Here is a 22,041-nt window from a genome sequence, read left to right as displayed (position 1 = left end):
AGTTACAGTTGCTCATTGTGTTTTCCTACTCCTCTTGGTTTTAGCTGGCTGCCAGAGCTGTGCTGTGTCTGCTGCTTTCTGTCTGTTTTGGCCGGGAGATTCCTGCGGTAGATATTCTTAATCCCAGTGAGGTTTTTCCAGTGCTAGTCTTAGGTTAAATAAACAAAAATATAACAGACCTGTATTTGCAATCTTGGCACAATATCGCAACATATTGTTTTAATGATATTTTCTTCAACCTTAGTTTTCCTGTTTACAGTTCATCTTACCATTACCAATAATATTTTTAAATGTTGAAGAAAGAACAATGAATTCACTGCCAGTGATTTCCTAAAGACTCGCCATCAACCGCCACCGCCAAGATTGAACTGTTTTATGTTAGTGCTGGACGGACACGATACGTGTGTTTCATCCTCCGCAATTCACTTCTTGCCAGCTCAGCTAACGTGACATTTAATTGTGATGATGTGGTTGCTGGCAATATTGAAAACTCACAGATCCAGCGGACGTTTTCTCGGTGGGAGGGGGGGGGGGGGGGGGGTGTGGGGCAGATGGAGGACAGGTCGGACTTCCTCGCTCCACAGGGGTTCATCAGTCAGCGGCGCGGTTGGGTGTTTAATTACCAGGACGGCGGTTCCCTGTGATCGGTATCTCTATTCAGTGTTTTGGAGATCTAGGTGATTTAGTCATGGGGATGTGGACGCGTGCGGAGGGGCCTGTTCAGCTCCGAATGATGTAGAGTGATGGCCGCTTTGTTTCAGCACAACTAATCGAAACTGGTGCCGCTGGTGCAGAAGGAACAGCAAGCCCAGATCTTGATTACAGAGACTGACTGCAGAAGGGGTGAGGGGTACGTTGAACTCTCTTTGACAACAGTACAGTCAGTACAGATTGTCTATCTAGGAGACAAGTTCATCTAGGTGATGCACGCCAACATAAATAACTTCTGGTTTGATCAACCGGTTTACCCAGCAATCGACCCTTCCTGGAAAGGGAATGATATTTAATGCCACATAAACTTCTGTACTCACCTGCACAACAGTAAATCAATATCGGATTAGATCTGCACACTGATCTGAGTGAAGCTTAATTTGAATGTTTACAGTTGGGACGCATACAATATTCCTTTTAAAGGTGCTGTAGGTACGACTTCACTGCAATTATTATTATTAGTAGTATTAGTAGTATAATTCTTTATTTCAGACCCAGGGGGATCCATATCACAACAAGTAGTATTTTGTTACAAGTGGAATTGCCACTTGAATTGCTAATAATGAGTGACATGCGCTGAGAATAACTGTTTTGAGTTGACCACACCTGCCTCTATATGAGACATTTTACACCGCTCCCAGTTCATTTATGACCAATAATAGCATCTCTTTCCCTGATTTGAGAATCCTTCTCTCTGGTCAATCACAGTGGAAGCGTAGGGATGGAGAGAGCAGAGAGGCAGGGGAGTTATTTTTGTTGGGGTTCTTTTATTAAAAAATCTCACTCTTTTCAACTCTCGAATCCTACCTACAGCAGCTTTAACCTCCCAACTAAAGGAACCTTTGTGCAGTGCACGGCCAGTGAGACAGAGGGGCCCACCTCTAGCTGCTCTATGGGCTCCTGGAGCCAGAGGCGGATGAGTGTGGCCAGAGTGTAGTACAGCAGCAGGAGCATCCCCGGGTTGACAAAGTGGTGCCAGTAGAGATCCGGGTTCTTGATGAGCTTCCACGTGCGCGTGCAATCACTCTGGATGAGGGGGGAGATGCCAAACAATCTGCATGGAGAGGGCAGGGGGGAGGGGAGAAGAAGAAAAAGTGTGGGATATCATACCAGGTGTGGAGCATGGTTCACAGAGGACGCCGTGAAGTGCGCCACAACTCGTGCCAGTTTGCCGTCAAAGGGGAATGCGACTAAATCAAAAGTGTGTATACAATGCGGCGAGAGTGCAGTCAGTGTGCGCTAGTGTAATCCACTGTAGCAGCATGAGGGTTACATAGGATGCCAACGAGTTAACTTTACTTTTCCTGGTTCAAGGAGCAGCTTTCGCTCTTAAGACTGGCAGGCATTATTCGTTGCTTTTAGTGACGGTTTCTCAGCTTTCAGTGTTTGTCACCATTACACATTTTACAGCCTGGCACTTGAGGAAGATCCGCTTTACTGCTGAACCAAAAACTAGAACAAAATGCCATCGAAGAGGTGATGGCTTTTAATGTTAAATCTACAAAACGTTTTTAAAGGTCCCATGGCATGCTATTTTATAGATGCTTTAATATAGGTGTTAGTGGGCCCCTAATACAGTACTTGAAGACGTTCAAGAAATTCAGCCTTGGTGCAGAGTTACAGCCACTACGAGCCAGTCCCACAATGAGCTCTCCACAAACGTGCCGTATTTAGAGGCGGGTCAAGGTGGAGGGTGGGGGTGTGGCCCTGAGCAGCTTGCGGCCACGGTACCACGGTACCAACACTGAACACTCAGGGTGCTCCGGCGGGAGTCCTGGAGCTCTATATCTAAATAATATCATATTATATTTAGATATCTATATAATATAATATAATATATATTATCATGGTCAAAAGCTGTTCGTGCCTCCGGATGATATTATGAATCTCAAACGACTGCGTCGGGTTCTCAGACGCCTCTGGTTCTTCCACTTCCATGTCAAAGTACAGACTGAACCGTGAAATGGAGGAGAAAGGGATTGTTGCCCAGGATTGTCCGTCGGAACCCCGCTGAACGCTGCCCGGTGTTGTTTCCCGCCGGAGCCCTGCTGCCCGCCCCCGGGGCTGCCCGCCCAGCCCCGCTGCCTGCTGCCTGCTACCGCGGCAGTGGTCCATCGGAGCCCCACTGCCCGCTGAACGCTGCCACCCCGGGGCTGCCCGCACAGCCCCGCTGCCCGCTGCCTGCTACCTCGGCAGTGGTCCATCGGAGCCCCACTGCCCGCTGAACGCTGCCACCCCGGGGCTGCCCGCCCAGCCGGGCTCCATCGGGAGACAACCCCGGGCAACGGGCAGCGTTCAGCAGGGCTCCGACGGACAATCCTGGGCAACAATCCTTTTCTCCTCCATGTCACGCTTCCCAATTCCTTCTCAACCAACCCGACGCAGTCTAGTTTTTTCACCAAATGGGAGCTTTATGCAAGCTTGCGTTATTGTGTTGCGTGTTATGCGCCATAACACCAACAGCAGAACGGTTATCCAAATAACAAAGAACACTTGCGTTACAGTGTGTGTATTCACACACACGTGGCACTCGCACGGTCCTAGCTCATTGTCTCATTGGCGGGCCAAATTCTCTGGGCGGGCCAAGCAGAGAAAGGGGAGGTAACATGGCCTCATATTACGTCATATGGAGCCAGCTCCCAAATCGAAGCGTTTCAGTGATCCTTTTTTCAAAGGCAGAGCAAGATACCTACTTCTCGGTTTACACCTAACGCAATTTTTAGCTACTGGGGGACCATAGGAAGGCTAGGGGAACTCAACTTAATGTTAGAAAACCTCATAAAGTGAAGTGATTTTCATGCCATGGAACCTTTAAAGCATCCACCACTTTGCAGGTTCACTAAGTTGAACAACAACAACTACAACCGCACTGATGAAGTTTTTTTTATGTTTTTCAAATTCTCTCACTTGGTTTTAAAGCCATGACCCCATTCAAAGCTATCCTTCGGAGCATGAGGCCATTTTTTTATTGAGAAAAGTGCACAGCATTATTTAGTGTTGGGTTCTCCATTTTGAAAAGGGATTATCGATTGGGTAAACCAGGCCAAGGGGATGGATGAGGAGGAGATGGAAGCGTTCCAAAAGCCATGAGAAAATGCAGCGTTATGCGCTCTGTTGAACTTAAATACTCCCAAAGTTGCTGATCTGGCCACTGCAAATGACGAACAACGGACATAGGTGTTCCTACGTCAAGGGAGTTTATGTACAGTTATCGCTGGTGATCATAGACAACTTAAATGCATGGATGCTGTTCTCAAATCCCTACTGTCTGCTTAGGTGGAGGGGAAATCCGGGGAGTGACGTGAAAGCTATAATGGTGGTTAATGGTCAACAATGGCCCACTAACTCAAAACACTGGAGCTGATAATTCCAGAGGATATACAGTACAAGGTTGCCATGACCCAGTTTTTCCCACAATAAGAACAAAAAAGGTCCACCTCCTGCACAGGAACTGTACGGGGCATATATCACAGAGGAGCCTTCCTTGGGCTTCCTGGCCCCTAGATAATCCTGGACCTTTCTGTTCCAAGTGGGGGAGTCCGTGGAGTCGACGTCCTGAAAACACTGCATCCTGAAAAGTCCCTGCCTGCAGCTGCATGGAGGGGGAGTCACATGACTCATGACTGCTGGGGATTTCTATTGTGAAGGCGGGAGAGACGGGAAGTGGAGTGGAAGCCAGGCCTCTCAGCGGTGTCAGTCAACGCGCCAACAAGGCCAAGTCCACTGTCAACATGGATACTATTGCGACCGCCACTGTGCCGGCCTATTGTCCAATAACAGTATATTTATGGAGCACGGGGGGGGGGGGGGGGGGTTTGCTTGTGTCCAACACAGGGCTGGGCACTGCGAGTTTCCCCTAAACACGCAGACAGGGGAAGCCTGCGTGTGCTACTTTGGAATCAACAATGTTTTTTTTGTTTATTTTTTGGTTTACACGTCAGCAAACACAAATGCAACGGTGCTATGGAAAGTCAACAACAACGCACGCGCCGGAAAAGGGTTGATGGGGAAATAGGGAGTGTGTTCAGCTTAACGAGACATCAAGACTTCCAAAATTAGCTCTGCATACACTGTAAATGTATAAAAAGACTGGTCAATATCTTGGATCTTTCTACTAATGCCATCTATTAGGGAGGCCATTTCAAGCCATTTGCACCCTGATTTACTGAAGCAATTTAATGCAGAGTGAAAAATACAAAGAGATTCAGGATGAATTGTATATTTTGGAAGTGTCCATCATTGAAAAAATAGATGTAAAAATTAGAATCCCCAAAATATATTTCATACACTGTGTGGCATGCGGATTTTGTGCCACAGCGAGCAGGGCCACTTTGCACTTTAGGAGAGTTAGGAAACACTTTGTCTCCTAACTGAAACCGCTACTGTGACTATGATCACCCTTCACCCATACAAGCAGACTCCAAAACGCTGCAGTTGCATCACCGCCTTGAGATCAATACATTTGCACCCCCCATGGCATCTATGTATAGAATACAAGACATTTTTTATTTTAAAAGGCGATAAAAGGCAGGTAAGGAGTTGGATTGCCAAAGAGCCCCTTGTCGATACGACATCATAACCAAAGCCTCTCCTGCCTGCCCTTGGGCTGGCGGTGATGGCGGCCCGGGACCGCCATGTCAGATTCACGAGGACTGCAGACGGCCGGGCTATACATAGGCCTTAATGTCATTGGCCCCGACTCACCACAGCTTGTAAATGAGAAAGCCTTTGAATCGATACCAGCCCTGGAGGAGGAAGACGGGCGAGGAGCGACTGTCCTTCGTGATACACTACTGCCGGTATTTTGGAGATTCGACGCGATTCGGCAGCAACACAAAATATTTCTAGGATTAAACAGGTCGTGGTGTTGCAAGGAACATGACAATGAAAGTCCTAATGACCTAATGGAAATTCCTCCTGCTATAGAGTTTGTGTATGCTACACCTCTTAAAGCTTTATGCTGGCAAGCCGCCCCACTATGTGGCTTGGCTCTGAACCCCTGTGTTCCACCGCCCCGGCCACAAGCAGGTAATTAGTTAATTTCTCATGCATAATATAAGTCGGTTGGTTGCAGAGGAAGGGGCTTTGAGGGCTTTTTGATGCACTGAGGGTAGGAGTGTGTTCCTCCATGCAGCTGGGATTTGGATTTTCTCTGGGCCTTGCCGTGTGTAACAATAATATTTAGCAGTGTATACACGGACTGGATGACTTTGGGATACAACACATCACTGGTGAATTGAATCTGTTGCTCGTAGCATAGGGCCTCTTAGCATTTGCAGACAACAGAAATGACCTTGTTTGGTTTCGAGCCTTGATAAATGAATGCATGTCAAACACACCCTAATAGTGATCTTCCTAAAGCTATTCTCACACCACACCAAAAAAAAAATATATATATATATATTAATTAATAAAAAATTATATTCTATAATAATTCACGGCATATTAACATTGAAACAGTGTATCTTTGTGTTTGTGGTGGGGTGCCCTCTCCGGTGTATCTTCTGACCTGATGAAGGTGTCCTTGGTGTGGATGGCCTCCTGGAAGAACTGGAACTGGTAGAGGTAGAGGACCACCAGGTGGCCAGCACTGAAGATGGCCATCAGCACGCACATGCAGCTGAAGAGGAGCGTGTCGATGGTGCGGCAGAAGGACCACCAGGTGCACAGGAAGAGGAAGACGAAGAAGTAGACCGCCGAGGTCAGCGAGGGCAGCATGGCGCCTGCACACACACACACACACACACACACACACACACACACACACACACACACACACACACACATTTAGTTGAGACCGAGGTGATATCTAGAGAAGGTCAGGGTCAAAGAGCTTCAGTTGTTTTGTATCTTTTCCAAGGGAGAAATAAACATACATCAATACCCAATACCTGACCTGCCTGGTCAATCCTATTGGCGCTCATCATGTATACCCCAATAATCTGCTAGTCAAAATGGACAACAAAGCCAAGACCAGGGACTTTAACTCAATGCGTTTGTTATACCACACAGTGTATTACGCTTTGAGACTGAAATAACAATCAACTTCAAAATCCATACACAGGGACAAGCTATGCTTCCACAACAGTAATGCATCCATAACATTGAGAGAGTCGACGAACAAGCGGCCAGTTGGCAGCATCCCGGCACTGACCCGTAAGGCCCAGCAAGATGGTGACCACCACCTTCCCAGCGGTGGTGATCAGGTCCCCGATGATCTCCTTCACTTTGGAAGCTACACCCGCCACGATCCGCAGGACCTTCATCTTGGCACTCTCCTTCACCTCCTCCTCCTCCTCCTCCCCCTCGTGCTCCTCGTCGTCCTCCTCCTCCTCATCGGACAGCTCTTCGTCATCGTCTCCCTCGGCCTCGTAGCCGGCCTCGTGGTCTTCCTCCAGCAGGATGTTGCCCTCCAGGCTCAGCTTCTCCTCTTCCTCCTTAGAGGAGAGAAACACGTTGATGTGACCACTGAAGGCACAATCACTGAGGGTATGACAGCCTTCTCTGAGTCTAGGACTAAGCTATACCTAGTCAACCTGTGCAGCTGTTGGGGCCATGGCGTAATACAGCAACATGTACCAACCATGTAGTGAACGTAGGACATTTAGCTTTTGGACTTCAATTGTAGAGCTGAAAATAAAGTGGGTCGCCACAATGTCCTTGCTTGACCGACATATCTGCTTCAACACAAAGGGCTTTCTTGTCGGGAGATACGCGAGAGGTGGCCTGCTACCGGACCACCGCACTCTCCGTGGTCCTGAAACATCTGTCAGCAACAGGTGACTCCGGCCGTCACAGTCCCCCGCCACCGGCCTGCGTCTCTACATCTCTACGTCATCATGGCATACACACCCAGAAGCCTCACCCACCGACCCTGGTGGAAACTGTTTGTCGTAGTAAACAACAACAGCAACAGCAGCAGCACCCCACCAAACTGACTTTGGCCGGTTGAATAGCCAAACCTTCACTTGAAGTCAATGAATATAAAATAAACTTGAACTGGGTTGAGAAGTATGGGTTCACAACGTCAGCGATGGTTCATTTGATGGTTTTGGTGTACTTAATGGGGGCACGGCCATCTGTTCCAACGGGAGTGCCACAGTGAGAGTGAATGTGGATTTAATTAACTCAGAGCTATAAAGAGAGCCAACGACGTGCCAGGAGAAGGTGTGTGTGTATGTGTGTGTGTGTGTGTGTGTGTGTGTGTGTGTGTGTTCTGAGTCACCCACACATTTGATATTTTTATAATGTATATAATCTCTGTATATAAAGTCCTTTCAACTAAAAATGGCCCAAGGAAAATGGCCAGCCGTAGCCTTTTTAAAAGGGAATAAAGGACAGACTGACTGAACTGACAGACATAGAATACATAATACTGTAAAATCGATGTCAACATACATGTATCCATTAGGGAGGCAGACAGACATGGATAGACGGACAGACAGACAGACAGTCAGAAATATACATTGTCATTAAGACAGATAGGCTGGACATACAAAAGGGCAGGCTGGCATGCAGACAGCCAGCCAGAAATACAGAAAGACAGACAGACAGACCGTCAGACAGACAGAGCGCCAGAATGACGGACATACAGAAAAACAGACAGACATTTGACAGGCCGACTGCCAGACAGACAGAGAGACTGAGACGACAGGCAGTGTGGCGGCTGTGTCTCACCACATCCTCGTCCGACAAACAGAGGGTCAGACAGACAGAGAAACAGACAGGCAGACAGACATTTATGACAGTCATTGAGCGGCGGTGCAGTGGCGGCGCCTCACCAGGTCCTCTGACTGGAAGTGAGCATTGTCCTGGGCCATGTCCTCAGGGGGCCTCTTCTGCACCAGGCTGCGGCACACCAGCCAGACGGCCAGGCCCGTCAGGAACATGCCGATGTCCGGGAGGAACACGCGGATCCCGTTCTTGGCGTCGGCCCCGATCACGCTTCAGGCCCCAAGACATAAGGAAGGACACATGACACACAACATCTCTTACTCATGACCACAGTGCCTTTCAAACAGATCAATCATGAGGGGCTGCACACTTAAAAACTGCATCTAACTCGTGATATTGTAAAATACTGTAGGATATTTTCATCATTTTGTGCACTCGGTGGCTCTCACCACGAGTCGACTCTCACGCACGTTGTTTTGTTTATGGATCAAAGGGTCTAGTCACACTGATGCTCAACGCCAGTTTTCAACCAACAGTGCAGGATACGTTTGATATGCATATAAATGGGTTAATAAGATGACATGTTCCCACTGGATTTGGTGTTCCATTGAAATGACCACATAGAGCTATCGTCTATGCGTTTGAAAACCGCCCCACCTGGGAAAGTGGAAGGGCATGGGAAACCCTTGTTTCCAACCGCTTTCAATATGTGTTGAACTGCAACTTTAATATGACGTTCCACCCACTTTAATGAAATCAAGCCCTTTTAAAAATTAACAGCCATTAAAACCAAGTGAAATTCCACTGAAATAACCGGTGAGGAAAGAATTCTTTCATCACAACAAGTTTATGGAACAGTGAAAACCGAATTAAGCCATTTAAAGCTTTCGGCATTTTTCATAATCTTTATTGAGTAGTATTAACTGTAGATTGCCATGACCATCAAATCCAAAATCATGCCATGATACTATACTTCATATATATTGTGAAAATAAACATATTCAATCTAGCTAAACCTGGCCCTATCATATGTGGTATGCAAGTATTCTTGTCTAGTTAATAAATTACCTTCATGACCACCCCACTACCAGGAACACCAATTGAGGCCAGTTACGTTTTTCTACATTTCAAGAACATCCTGTAAATTAACCTTATCCCCTGGAGCAAAAGTTCTTCTACACCTGAATCTTTTAACAATTGCGGACCAACGCAGCCTTTTATCAGGCAGCCTTTTAACAAACCTGGAGGAGCACAATTCACGTAAACCAAAAACCAGGACATTGTTGAAAGATTCAGCGCAAAGCTCAAAGTGTGTAACTTTTGCTACAGTGGACAATTGACAAATAAAGCATTTATTATTCAAACCTGACACGCGATACAAATCCACCAGACACACGGACACTATGCAAACAGCCCTTTGTGCTGCTATGATAGGAATGAATTGTAGTGGTTTGAGGCTCTGTGGTTTAATTGTAATGAGCAAACAAAACGTTTGTATTTGTTATTGGATTCCTGTCAACACCGGCAATTACATACGAGCCGGTTCTGCTCCAACAGGAAGCTGAACAGCAGTGGGCAACAGTTGCCATGGCGGCTGTCAGAATAACAGGGTTCCACTGATCTCCGTTGCCTGAGGATGCAGAGGTTTTACAACGTGTCATGATTGGACAAGAGATTAAATGGGAGAAATGGCTACCAGACCATCACAGCCATTTAAAAAGAGTTCTTCTGGCCCTCGAGACAGTTTTCTATTTCAAGTTTATTACGAGGGATCGCACTGCATCCTGTTTGTGACCCAAACGTGTTCTCCTGCCTCGTTTTTTTATGCATTACTTTCAGGGAACCGAACGCAATTAAACTGTTTAAAATAAACTGAACAAGCTGCTGATGTTGATGAGGCAGGGTGCAGGAACAAAACTGAACAACAACAACAACAACAACAAATATTGGAATGCACTTGTAAACGAGTTGGCTGGCATTGTCACGGACCAGCGTTGCAGCAGCACCTCATCCCAGTTTGGCCCGGAGAAGATGTGGAGCTTGTTAAAGTTAAAGTTAAGTCGACAACCAAGTGCTCATCACACACACAATGGAAACAAAGGGCCCGCACCCACACAAGTCTACGCACACCCCTTCGGGTCCTGCTTAATCTAATGGAGCCGCCGCCCACTTCCAGATGACGCGCATATCGTTGCTTTAGATCGGTTGTAGACACGTACATGCAAACCTGAGGCAAATAAGCAGACGCTCTGTTAATCTTGTTGGTGTATGTATTTATAACGCATAGCAAATAGAGTGAGAAGCATTTAATAATTGTATTATCTTCAGGCCGCCTTGAATTAGCCTTCTCAGGACTTTATTTTGACCGAGGTGGGGTTCCACAGTATAGCCTGGCTGACATCCACCGGTAAGCGCCTGAGAAGCACCCATCTCCTCGGGGTGACCGAGAGGGCAATTCACAGCGAAGTGCGGCCCCAGAACGCAAGAAATGTGGTAATCATCACAGTACACACACAGAGAACGTGTTAAAAAACCCAGGCAAATATTTGGTCTACACGCAGGGCTTAATAAAAGACAAGTCTTCCGTGCAGCTGGTAATCCTCCCCAGCGCCCTGTGTAGCGAGGGGCCGTCGTGGATACCCCCGACCACGGGGACGACCAGAACCGTTCACTCCAGAGCCCCAAGCATGCAGAAGTGAAGTTCGGTTTATGTTTGTAGCGTGACCCAAAAAATAAATAAAATCGTATTGTTTTGAAAGAGCGAACTGCGAGGAGCGTAAATGTGAGGAGCGTGAATGCAGCAGGGGCTTGTTCTTGTACGCTGGCTTCGTGTATAGTACTTTAGGAGTCTATTTTGGACGTGGAAATTCAAACATAAAAGTGTGCTTTGGGCTTAAGAAACACAATGGCGTTAACTGACATGAGGAGAAGAAAAAGGAAAGCTAATCAATAAAGTTCCACTGGTATTACAAAATGATTTTTGTTCTCATAACCCAAGAAATAAATTACGTGTCAAATGAAAGAAAAAATAATAACAGTAAAGTTAGGTAAAATAAAGCCAAACCAAGTCAATGATCAGCCTCAAACCCGACTCAGAGAAGCCCCAGTATTGAGTTTCAATGTACTGCACAGTAGTCAAACATTCTTCACCATGACCTATGGTGAACTCTTTTCCTGGTTAGTATATTGTGTCAATCTACAGCTCTATTCCCTTACTCCTGACCATATAACTGACCTGAAACCTGTTAACAGCATTAGGCACCTTCTGTTATTTTACTCATACACAATCCTGACTTTAGGGCGAACAAAGAGACAGGAATATCCCAGTTGCCCTCATTCCCTGGGCCCATTTGTGGTGGTTTTGGTAACGTGACATGAGGATACACGTTGGCCCCTAATTGTCCTTAAACATTACAGCATGGTCTCTTCATCTGGTGCTGCTCATCTCCTACCTTACACGTCACATCCTCCCAACCCCTTATTGTCATTGGAGACCTGGAGGCATTCTTCAATTGAGCTTCAGTGACACAAGTTGCATTTCTCACACCGGGTTTCAGAGACATTCATCGCTCCTTGCAATGTGGTCTCCGCAGCACTAGGCTAAAGCGCTTTGGAAAAGGTCAGGTCTTGATCACAACACATCAAGGGTTGTGAGAAGCGAGTGAAAAGCTCCCTTCCTGGTGGTGGGGTTGGATGTCTGCCGGTAAGGCACTGGACACCAGATGGTGTTTTCGGTCTTTTGGTTCTAGTTATGGGGATGTGTTGTGTGTCTCTGGGTCTCTTCCATGCCGTGCCCATCCCACTGCGTATCCCCTTTCAGTTATGCACTTATTAACTTCACTCATACTCTTGATTTGATATCGATTGCCTTTATATACGGTTCTTTATTGTTCTTCAACTGATTACTACTTTTCTACTATTTAGTATTTTTGATATCATTATTTACAGCCGGCATCTCAAGCCTCACATGTTATTTGCACGGAGACCCTGTCTGCCAAATGGGAAGTTTACAGTGAAGGAAGTGTGAGAATGCAACCATCTCCGACCACCACGTATAGGCGAACTGTATCTGTGTACGCGCCGCTCAACACAAACATAAGTGCTACATAAGGTACATAAGTGGGGAAATTGTTTACCGCTCTGCATCCGCCACTTATAGGGGGAAGAAGTACTCGACAGTGGGCTCTTGAGTACTGGAAACGTGGCAGGGTTTGAACTGAACGTTCCCGCACTCAGTAGACCACATCTATTACCATCACAGGGTCTGGGTCAGCTGATGCTCGGCCCTAATCGGGTTTAGCGTTCATCAAGCGGAGCCACAGAGGGACAGGTGCGCCAGGGGCGATCTACAACAACTCCTCGGTTAAAGAGCGAAAAAAATCACTAAACATGAAAGCACAATGTGTTTGAGTGTGAAGATTTATGAGAGGAAGGGCAGTTGGTGAAGATTATGTTACTTACTAAGCCAGTTACAAAACACTGTAGTATTAGTAGTGTTTTTTCAACCTGAAACAAGAACCGTAATTGATCTCCGACATGTTGACTGCTGCATTACCTGTAACCTAATAGACTGTAGTCATAAGCTGTAGTCGTAATGCATGTTTAATTAGGTTAGGTATTTTACATTATTCAAATGTTACTTTTGGTGGATATGTATAAACAATATGACAACTAATTGACTGTTACGAAAGATTTCACTTAATGAAACTATTTACTATGCAACCCCACAGCCTCTCACTGAATGTTCACATTCAATCCATGCTCCTCTTTCACCTTGTCACATTAATTATCCCACATCAACTGCTGCCTTGCATGGCAAGAGCAGAATTTGGGGTTGGTTGCCTTGCTCGAGGACACACTGACACCAGGGAGAGCTGAATATTTGAGCCAGCAACCATGACAGACGACATGAAGTACATTGCGAGTTGCTGCCATTTCAGTAGCTTGAGTAGTACCGGTAGAGCTACCATGACAGAGCTTGACAAACCATGTCCAAAGGAAGCCATTCATTCATCAACACACTGTCACAGCGCTGAGAGTAATTACTTGCAGACACTGAAACCTTAAAGTCAAAGCCGTCACTTTGTTTTCATATTGATATAGGCTTTCATAGAACAGTCAAAAAGCAACAATGCTTTTCTACTGCTCAAAACCATTCGGTCTGTCTGGTGAATGGCTAGAAGGGGGCTAAACAAAAGCAAACAGACTGCAGAAAGAGATTGCACATCTATTGTTGGATGTTTTATGGATCAAGTATTAAAGAAAGCACTGGATCCTGCAGACTACACAAAAGGTAAATACCTAAATAACAAATATTGACAGATTCCTATCTCAGGTTGAAGGAATAGCTGTCTGTTTTTTTTCGTTTGTAGCGGTCAGGAGTTGGAGAGTGGAAAATGGATTTTGTTGGAGCAACAATTGACAACATGGTAGCAACATCATGGGGAATTTCACGACCCGGTGTGATCAAAAGGCAGGAGGTGTGAACGGTGTCCAGGGATCAAACATGGCCTTACCTCTCAAAGCCAATTTGCCTTATGGACTTCTCCCACATGGAACCTGCAGAGAAAAAGAGGAGATATTTACTGACATGTTCATAGCAAAACCAGAAATATGTATAGGCTACATCAAATAAAAATATGTTACATTAAGTGTGTGTGTGTGTGTGTGGGGGGGGGGGGTAAGGGTGGTCATACCCCTTAAGACATTAAACATGTCTTAAAAAAATTAATAATACAATATATTGTATTTGACAGGTAAACAGTAACATGGGTAACCAACAGTAACAATGCAAAAAATAAACAGCAGTAAATCGAAGAAATTTGACTTAAAGAGGCAGCGCACATCTGAAGGAGGTTTGTTCTTTCCTTTTGACGGCAAAGACCAACTGGCAGGTTAACCCCACTAGATAACACAGGCATGGCAGCAGCAGGGGGCGTGGGATCATATATCATTCAGAAATAAATTACCCTGTTCCCTGTGATGAGAGCCTGGAGCTACTTTGAAAATAATGGACTCCGTTCTCTCTCTCCGGTTCATGAAACATCATTTATCAGTCACCTGAACATCATTTCAAGCCTGAATCCTTAAAGTTTGGAATGGTTTAGGTCGACAGGATTTTTGTATTATTAGGGTTAGGTTGTGAAAGGGTTGGTGTGGTTAACCTCGGTGTGAGGTTCAAAGCCCTACTACTAGCGTGTCTAAATGATAAATGAGCCTCTGCCTTCACTTTAATTAGACACAATATTTCCCCACCAACTGAAATGCTGCAAACATTGTGCACGAATTCCTTAAATGTTTTCATGAGGGGAGGTAGATCTAAATGTAACAAAAAAGAAAGAATAAGGTCAAGGAAACACTTCAGGGGCTGTTTGGCACTGGCTGTACAGCGCAGAATAGTTGAAGTGTTCCTGAACGTCACTACGGTCAAAGGAGATACTTCCAGGTATTCAATGGCCACGAGGAGGGATTTAGCCAGGGCGTTTTTTGCCTTTGTTCCAACGCCAGGGAAAAGGGAGCATCCCGCTTTAGAGTTTTGACTAACTGACGAATCGATGAGTTTGTTTTTATGGGGTTCATTAGGAGGCACCACAAGGTGTTGGATTCCTTCAGTGCTGGAGGTAGTGCTCTAGAAAGTGTGTGTGTGTGTGTGTGTGTGTGTGTGTGTGTGTGTGTGTGTGTGTGTGTGTGTGTGTGTGTGTGTGCGTGTGGAGAGCTGAGGAGGTGGGTTCCTGCCTGGGAGCATTCTCACTGAACCAAACAAACACAACGGAACCTGTTGTTGCTTTTACAGTGAACGGGGTGGATGATTTACTTCTTAATCAAAAAACAAAGTCAAACTAATTAAAACGGAATTTTGGTCAAAAAATATTTTTTGTTTTAAGAAATTACTGATCGGTTTCCAAAGACAGTTTCATAACATTCCGCTTGGGACAAACACCTGGATAGATGATAAGCACCAGTTTATTTTAAGCTCTCTTTTGAAGCAGCATGTTTCGAGAACACCTTGAGGATGTTCCCATTTTTGACATGATACATTTTCTGGCAGCGAATGAGTCACGCTTCCAGTCATCTCGTTGGAAACAGGAAACAGTCTCTGTACTCCTACAAAGCCAAGTGAAAAGATTTAATGGAGGCTCAGCAAAAACATTTGCGTTCAAGTGTTAATCATCCGTGCAAACAGAGGTAACAAGAGGCTGCCGATGGGAGTTTATCCAACCGGGAGAGTGCTAGTGAAGTTTCCTTTACGGCTTGAAAGCAAGATGTCTCTGTCCTTTCTGCCAGGAGAACGCGGATCAATCAAGGCTGCGTTATTTCGGGACAATGTTTATCTCATTGTGTCGATAAAGTGTAGATCGGGTGGCAGGATCTGACCTCCAGATTCTGCGAGAAAATGCTGCCAGCCGTGGTCCTGCTCAGTGTCCATGCTAGGTAGAGAGCCGTGATGTCAGGCTCTATTGATTTAACAGTCTTATATTGGACCCTGTGTTATTATTATTATGGACACTGATTTTGCAACACATCTTATTTTTAAGTTTTGTCCTCTTCCGACTACAGATCTGTGCCATCGTTGAGCAGAGTATATTTACCATGGTACAGTAAAGTAGTATAGTTTTTCATAACAACACTGTTTCTGTTTTGGAGCACCTTGAGGATTAACCAGGCTCTGTTTCAGTTTCCTGTGACAGAAGGTCCCTTCCCCCTATGAGTCCTGCGTCGTTATGTTCTCCTGTGTGCTGATGCCATCAACTCAAATTAATGAAATCATTGTCTTTTACTTAAGTTGTTAACTAACGGTCAGATCATTGCGATCAAAGAGATTCATTCTGTGATACAAAAATTGTATCACTTTTGTATTTCGATTTGTGTGTAATGAAAAGCCTGTAATAAGAATTTAGGACTTTTTGCCATCCTCCAACAGCCAGATGAAATCCATAAAAGCTTCCAGAACAATTGACTACGACTATTACTACTACATAAATGGGTTGACTAACCCTAGCTCAGAATGCTTTATGGCACATAATAACAAGACATACAGCATTTATTTGGGTTGAGGTGCAAACAGTAACTACAACAGATGGACAAAAAGGTTGTGAACACATGTGTCACAAATACCAATATAAAAACCGTAAACACAAAAACAAACAACCGAGGCCTAAACTGCATTTATTTAGGAAAGGAAGACCACGCGGCCTCCGCCCACGACGGACCCCATCACAGGAGTGTCACGGAAAACATCTGCGAAGGGAGGGGTCCACTTCCTGTCCGTAAAGTCACCCCTCACCCAACGCAGTGTTGAGTTCTAGTTTCCTCTGCTCAGTGTCTGATTTCGACACATCTGTGCTTACCGCTGACGACCCGATGGACATAGTCTTGTCATCACATCATCCAAGTCAAAGTATTAGTGTTAGGTCCGCGGGGGGAAACACACACAGAGGTATTTCAGGAATGCCCGAGTCCAAATATCTGCCGTTACACTTAACTTCAGACTCAGCGAACTCCACCCAAACTCTGCCAAAAGGTGCAAGAGTTGTGTGGGTGACATAACAGCCCTGGAATGCCGTCAGTAATGCACGGTGCAGTCAGCATGTAGAGACCGATGAGACATTGTTCAATATAAAAGCAGTAGCCCAGACAAAACAGGCAGGACAATTCTTCATTCGCAAAAGCTTGTTAAAACTGTACTAAAGTATCCAATCTAATGTGCTTATAATATATAATATATATATATAATATATAAAAATGTATTTGAGTTTCTTCCGCCACTGAAGTAATGAATCCTACAAAAAAAAGTAATAAACAACAACAATAATTAACAAATAAAATCGAACAGTTGACTTAATTCACCCACTTGACACAGTATTGCATGAAATTAAATTATCTAAAACCAATGAGGTGTGTTTAGCTACAGCTACAAAAAGTTTGTAGCTAAATTTGAAGCTGCTGCCATGTTTGCTGCCTGCCAAGCACAAAAAGATGTGGATGAGTGTCCCCAGACTTTATGGGAACCTCATAAATACTTCAATAGTGCCCTTTGTACCCCTGGCACCTCGAGAGGGGAACCACCCCGACTGGCCTCTTGTTCCACTGGGGAGGCTGCCGATTGCAGAAGCGAGACCAGGCTGCTGCTGCTACCACTGCTACTCCGCCTTCATCCCTTTGAGCCACTGTGGTCTGTCAGCCATGGGTCACATTTTAGTTCTGTTTCACTGTTCTGTTAGGTGCCTACGCCTGCGTGTGCGTGCGTGTGTGTGTGTGTAATAATTAAATGATGGGCCCTTTGTTAAGTGGGGCCCGCCAGTACTGGACCATGCTGCCCCCCCCCCCCCCTCTCGGTGTCCCTGTGCATGACTGACACTTATGTCGCTTATGTCTCACCTTCACACACTCACATGGTTTGAAAACGTATCTCAAAGTTCCTTCTATACTGATTCATGGGTCGCATGTAGTCAACAGGGCTCGCCAGACCCTATGCCTAATGCATATTTTTAGACAATCACAGGAAAGATTATTTCATAAATGTCAGCATGATGGCTGACTAACAGCATGGGCCAACGTCATGCAAGGTTCAAATGAAAAGTGAAATCCATCCGTCCGGCAGCCGTCGAAGAAGAAAACAAAGCGAGAGGGAGATGTGTGTTTGCAGATGTAATCTGACCAAGGTCTGTTGAGCTCATCTGGTGACCAGTCTCTGACCCGCAGCAGGCACGGAGATGCTCTGATGTTGTTCTGTTGCTGTTGTTGTTGTTGTTGTGTTGAGGGCTGGGGAAGGGAAGGGCCTCACCTATGAAAAAGCTTGACTTGGTTTACTGTGCTAATGGCGTACTTGGCTCAGAGGAACCCAGTAAAGCAGAGGAAAGGACATGCAGGGAGGATAAGAGAGTGGTGTGGAGGAGGACTGTGTGTTTACCCACGCCTGCCAAAAGGGAAAGGGTGTCAAGGGGCCAAGATAACAGATAAGGGGAACTGGAGCTAAAGACGGCATATCCAGACCAAAATGAAGGAAGGTGAAACCGCAGGTATTAATAGCTCCAAACAAAATGAGGGCCGCTGGATGCTCTGGCTTGAGGTGATGCCGATGTGACGATCAAGATTGTTCATCAAACCTTCTCTATATATATTGTCGGTGGTACAAAATAGAAGCCAATATAGAATAGGCCAACAGACCCAAGTGCTGTACTTTCTCCTTCTTGCTCAACTTGATGCATTCATGTCTTAAATCCCCACCATTTGCCTGGTTTACAATGACAGGATGGATGGGGTGTTAGCTGCAACGTAACCCAAGATATTCCAGTAAAGTTTTTGTAGTGTGTTTTACAGGTTATAGGTTACAAGATGATGGTAGAGAGTCGATCTCTCTGTGATAAAACTGGACGGCCGTGAATCACCAGGAAAAAAAGTTGGTTGAAGGTTGTAGATACAGAATGTGCAGATCATAAAATAAAATAAAACAAATCCTAAAGGCTATGTGTTTTGAGCAAGGTTTTCATTTCCGGTAAAGACAATAATCGACATGCTAGATGAGGTTTAGACAGTTTGCCAACTGTTACCCATTGAAAACCACTCAGCAGGAAGCTCATGCTCTTCCACCCACAACAACCAGCAACAAGAAACACATGTTCCCCGTTCACTAGCCAGCAATACGATAAAGAGTGCGGTGAACATCAGGCTGGGTTTGAGCAAGATGAAGTGAAGGAAAAGATTGGAGCATTACTACCTCAGTGCTGGGTGGAAAGGTTTGCGTTGGGCTGTTGTCCTGCAGGGACATCACTTTAATAGCTCCGAGGTCACAGATCAAGTCCAACAACGTGTGTGATAGATGGGACACATTGGGTCTTGAACATGTGGTGGGTGTGAGTGTGTGTGTGTGTGAGGACCACCTGTCTTCTACCGTTTGGACTAGGCCTGGGCGATATGGCTGAAAGACATACCACGATATCGATAACTTTGATATTGATATCGATAACTATTGATCATTTTAATGACCTAAAAGGACTAGGAATAACCATGCTGGAGTTAACTTCTGTTGTATTATATTGATATTGATCAAAAGTCTATCACAATACGATAATTTATTGTTTTATTGCCCAGACTTAGTTTGGACTTCACTCAAACAGACCCTGTTGGCTGTTACCGTTACTTACTGCAGGTGGAACAAAAAAGAGGGGAAGAAGAGAACCAGAGCCAGCCCCCCGAGCAGAACTGGGCCCCCCGCTGGGAGCACCCGCTGCTTAATTTCCACCCAGAACCCTGAATCCAGAGGGGCCATCCAGGAGCATTCGGTGTGGGACCACCCACGATCCAACACCTACGTCTGTCAGTCTGGGAGATCCTTGAGGAGGGGGAGTTTATTTCTACGTTGCTTGGTTGCTGCTGTTTGTACACCGGGCAGGTGGTAACACTATGGATCGGTTACAGACCAGGAGCAACCTAAACCGGCTGGTGAATTAAAAAAGGCCACAAGGCAGTTAAAGTTTATGATGTTTTTCGTACTTTTTAAGACAGTAAAATAAAAAAACAATGTGGGGTACGAATAACATGATTAGGGATTTTCTGGATTATTTTAGGAAAGGCAGGCAAGTGAGGCAGCTTTGAATTTCTTGAGGTTATTATGATGCCTAAAGTAAAGTTGGCTGCATAAATGATAACAGATATCTTTATTTTACAATGTAAAGGTATGAATTAAGTGCTGTGTGCTTCATCAGCCCACACGGTTATCGTCTCAATGGCAGAGATACATAGGGACGGAGCGAGGGAGCAGAGAGAGAGGGTGCGTTATTTATTGGGGTAGTCTAGTTTATTTTCTGCTATTTTCAACTCTCGTTCCAACTCTCAAATCCCGGCATCATTAAGCCTGTCCAGATCTCACTGACCATTAGCTAGCATACTGTTGATGGTACGAGAGAGGACACTCACAGTTGAAGTCTGCATTGATGGAGTGGGTAGCCAGCAGGCTGTTGACTGTGATCTGGTAGATGATGTGGAACAGCACGAAGGTCATGCTGGTGAAACACAGCGACATGAGCAGCCTCCCTGTGTGGCCTAGGGATGGAGGGGGGGATGCACAACAACAACAACAACAACAACATCATTATCATCATCAACAACAAAAACACTATCCTATTGGACAATTGAAGAGAAATTTAAAAAACACATTGGATTGATGAACTTTTGGTTCCCTCAAATGGGTTTCTAATAATGCAATATGCCCAATGCAACAACTTTGGAAAGCTCTATCATAATGACGTGTATCAGTAGGAGTGGACATCATAATTAACATTCTCATGGACGACATCCAACATCCACATTTTCCCCAAAATCTTAGATAAAATGTCCCATTATAATTGATGTGAAATTAAATACATATATCAAGTTGGGATAATGAATAACAATATCACAAGCAGTGTTGGGAACGTAATTAAGTTATAGTTACTCACTACTAACTGAGTTAATAACTTAATTACTTTATAATAAAAGTAACTAGTTACCAGGGGAAGTAACTATTTGCGTTACTGTAAAAAAAAAAGGTTGCTATATGTCAAAGAATTTGGATTTTTCTGAGCAGTTTGAAATGAAATGATCAATGAAATGAGTAGAACAGACAGGTACTTGTACTCGTTGTGAGATGCTTCATTAAATTAGAGTTGCTTACAACGGCCGTCGACAAAGTCTTCCCTCCCGGACATAATGTACACTTTACATGCACGTTTTTGCCTTTGACCTCAATGAATTTGAAGTAGTGCTTATATCTCCACCTTGAAAATGCCAACTTTTCATCTGATTGCTCCGGACTCACCATCTCTGCTGCTTCTTCGAATCTGTTTGGTGTGTGTGTGTGGTGCGCTACCATGAAACATGACTCTGCCTTAGCCAATCATAATCGCTTATCTTGTTGTTAACCCACCCGGTCTCCTCACTAGCAGTATATGTGTGGAGCCAGAGGTGCATTCAGATTACGCAGTTTATTCAATCAATTCATAGTAACGCACCGCATTTAACATTCAGTAACGATAACGGTAACAGTAATTAGTTAGATTACCCCATTACTGAAAAAATAACGGCGTTACCTAACGCCGTTCATTTAAACGGCGTTATTCCAAACACTGATCACAAGGAAATGTTATTATATTAAGGGTGGTGTTTTTGTAGAGGAAAAGGCAGGCAGGCAGTCCACATAGAAGCAAGCAAAGAAGGTATTGTATTCATTTCCAGAGGAGAATTTACTTTTTGTGTTATTCATAACCAGCACATAATATAAATTATACACCGCGGTCCAGACTGATAGTACGATGAAACGCTGTTCAAGTATTTAAACACAAATATCAAGAGCAGTCTCTAACAGTGGTGATTATGTCAGTAGTTGCTGTGGTGATGATCCTCCACGGTAGCTTAGGACCTCCTGCATAGTGCTCTCATGGACATGTTGAACCCCGAGGGATGCTGCATGGCGTACCACCCACCCCCCACCCCACTCTGGTTGGCAGCCGGTCCTCTACTATCTAGTGCTAATTGGTAATTGGCTTGACGTGTAAACCTGTGTGTTTTTCTCTCTAATGGCTGCGTTAGTGATTCTTCAGAGGAGCATCATCATAACGAGTTCTGCGTTCACTTAGGAGTATTTAACACATTCCTGTGCGGGAATGCTGACTGACTGTG

At 45.0% G+C, this 22,041-nt stretch overlaps 1 protein-coding gene across 2 annotated transcripts in view; it reads right to left on the bottom strand.

Annotated features, from left to right (window-relative positions):
* The window catches only part of piezo2b (piezo-type mechanosensitive ion channel component 2b), a 71,667-nt gene that overhangs the window by 39,709 nt on the left and 9,917 nt on the right, over positions 1-22,041 (bottom strand). For both annotated transcript variants that reach the window (XM_084481275.1, XM_084481276.1), the window contains exons 3-8: positions 20,302-20,427; positions 13,902-13,944; positions 8,493-8,655; positions 6,866-7,148; positions 6,221-6,434; positions 1,591-1,765 (exon numbers count right to left, since the gene is read on the bottom strand). In XM_084481275.1, coding sequence (XP_084337401.1) covers positions 1,591-1,765; positions 6,221-6,434; positions 6,866-7,148; positions 8,493-8,655; positions 13,902-13,944; positions 20,302-20,427 — 1,004 coding nt within the window. The remainder of the gene's footprint in view (positions 1-1,590; positions 1,766-6,220; positions 6,435-6,865; positions 7,149-8,492; positions 8,656-13,901; positions 13,945-20,301; positions 20,428-22,041) is intronic.

This window comes from Micromesistius poutassou (assembly GCF_964030765.1).
Source record: "Micromesistius poutassou genome assembly, chromosome: 16".
Taxonomy (NCBI): Eukaryota; Metazoa; Chordata; class Actinopteri; order Gadiformes; family Gadidae; genus Micromesistius; species Micromesistius poutassou.
This window is presented reverse-complemented; position numbering and strand designations above follow the sequence as displayed.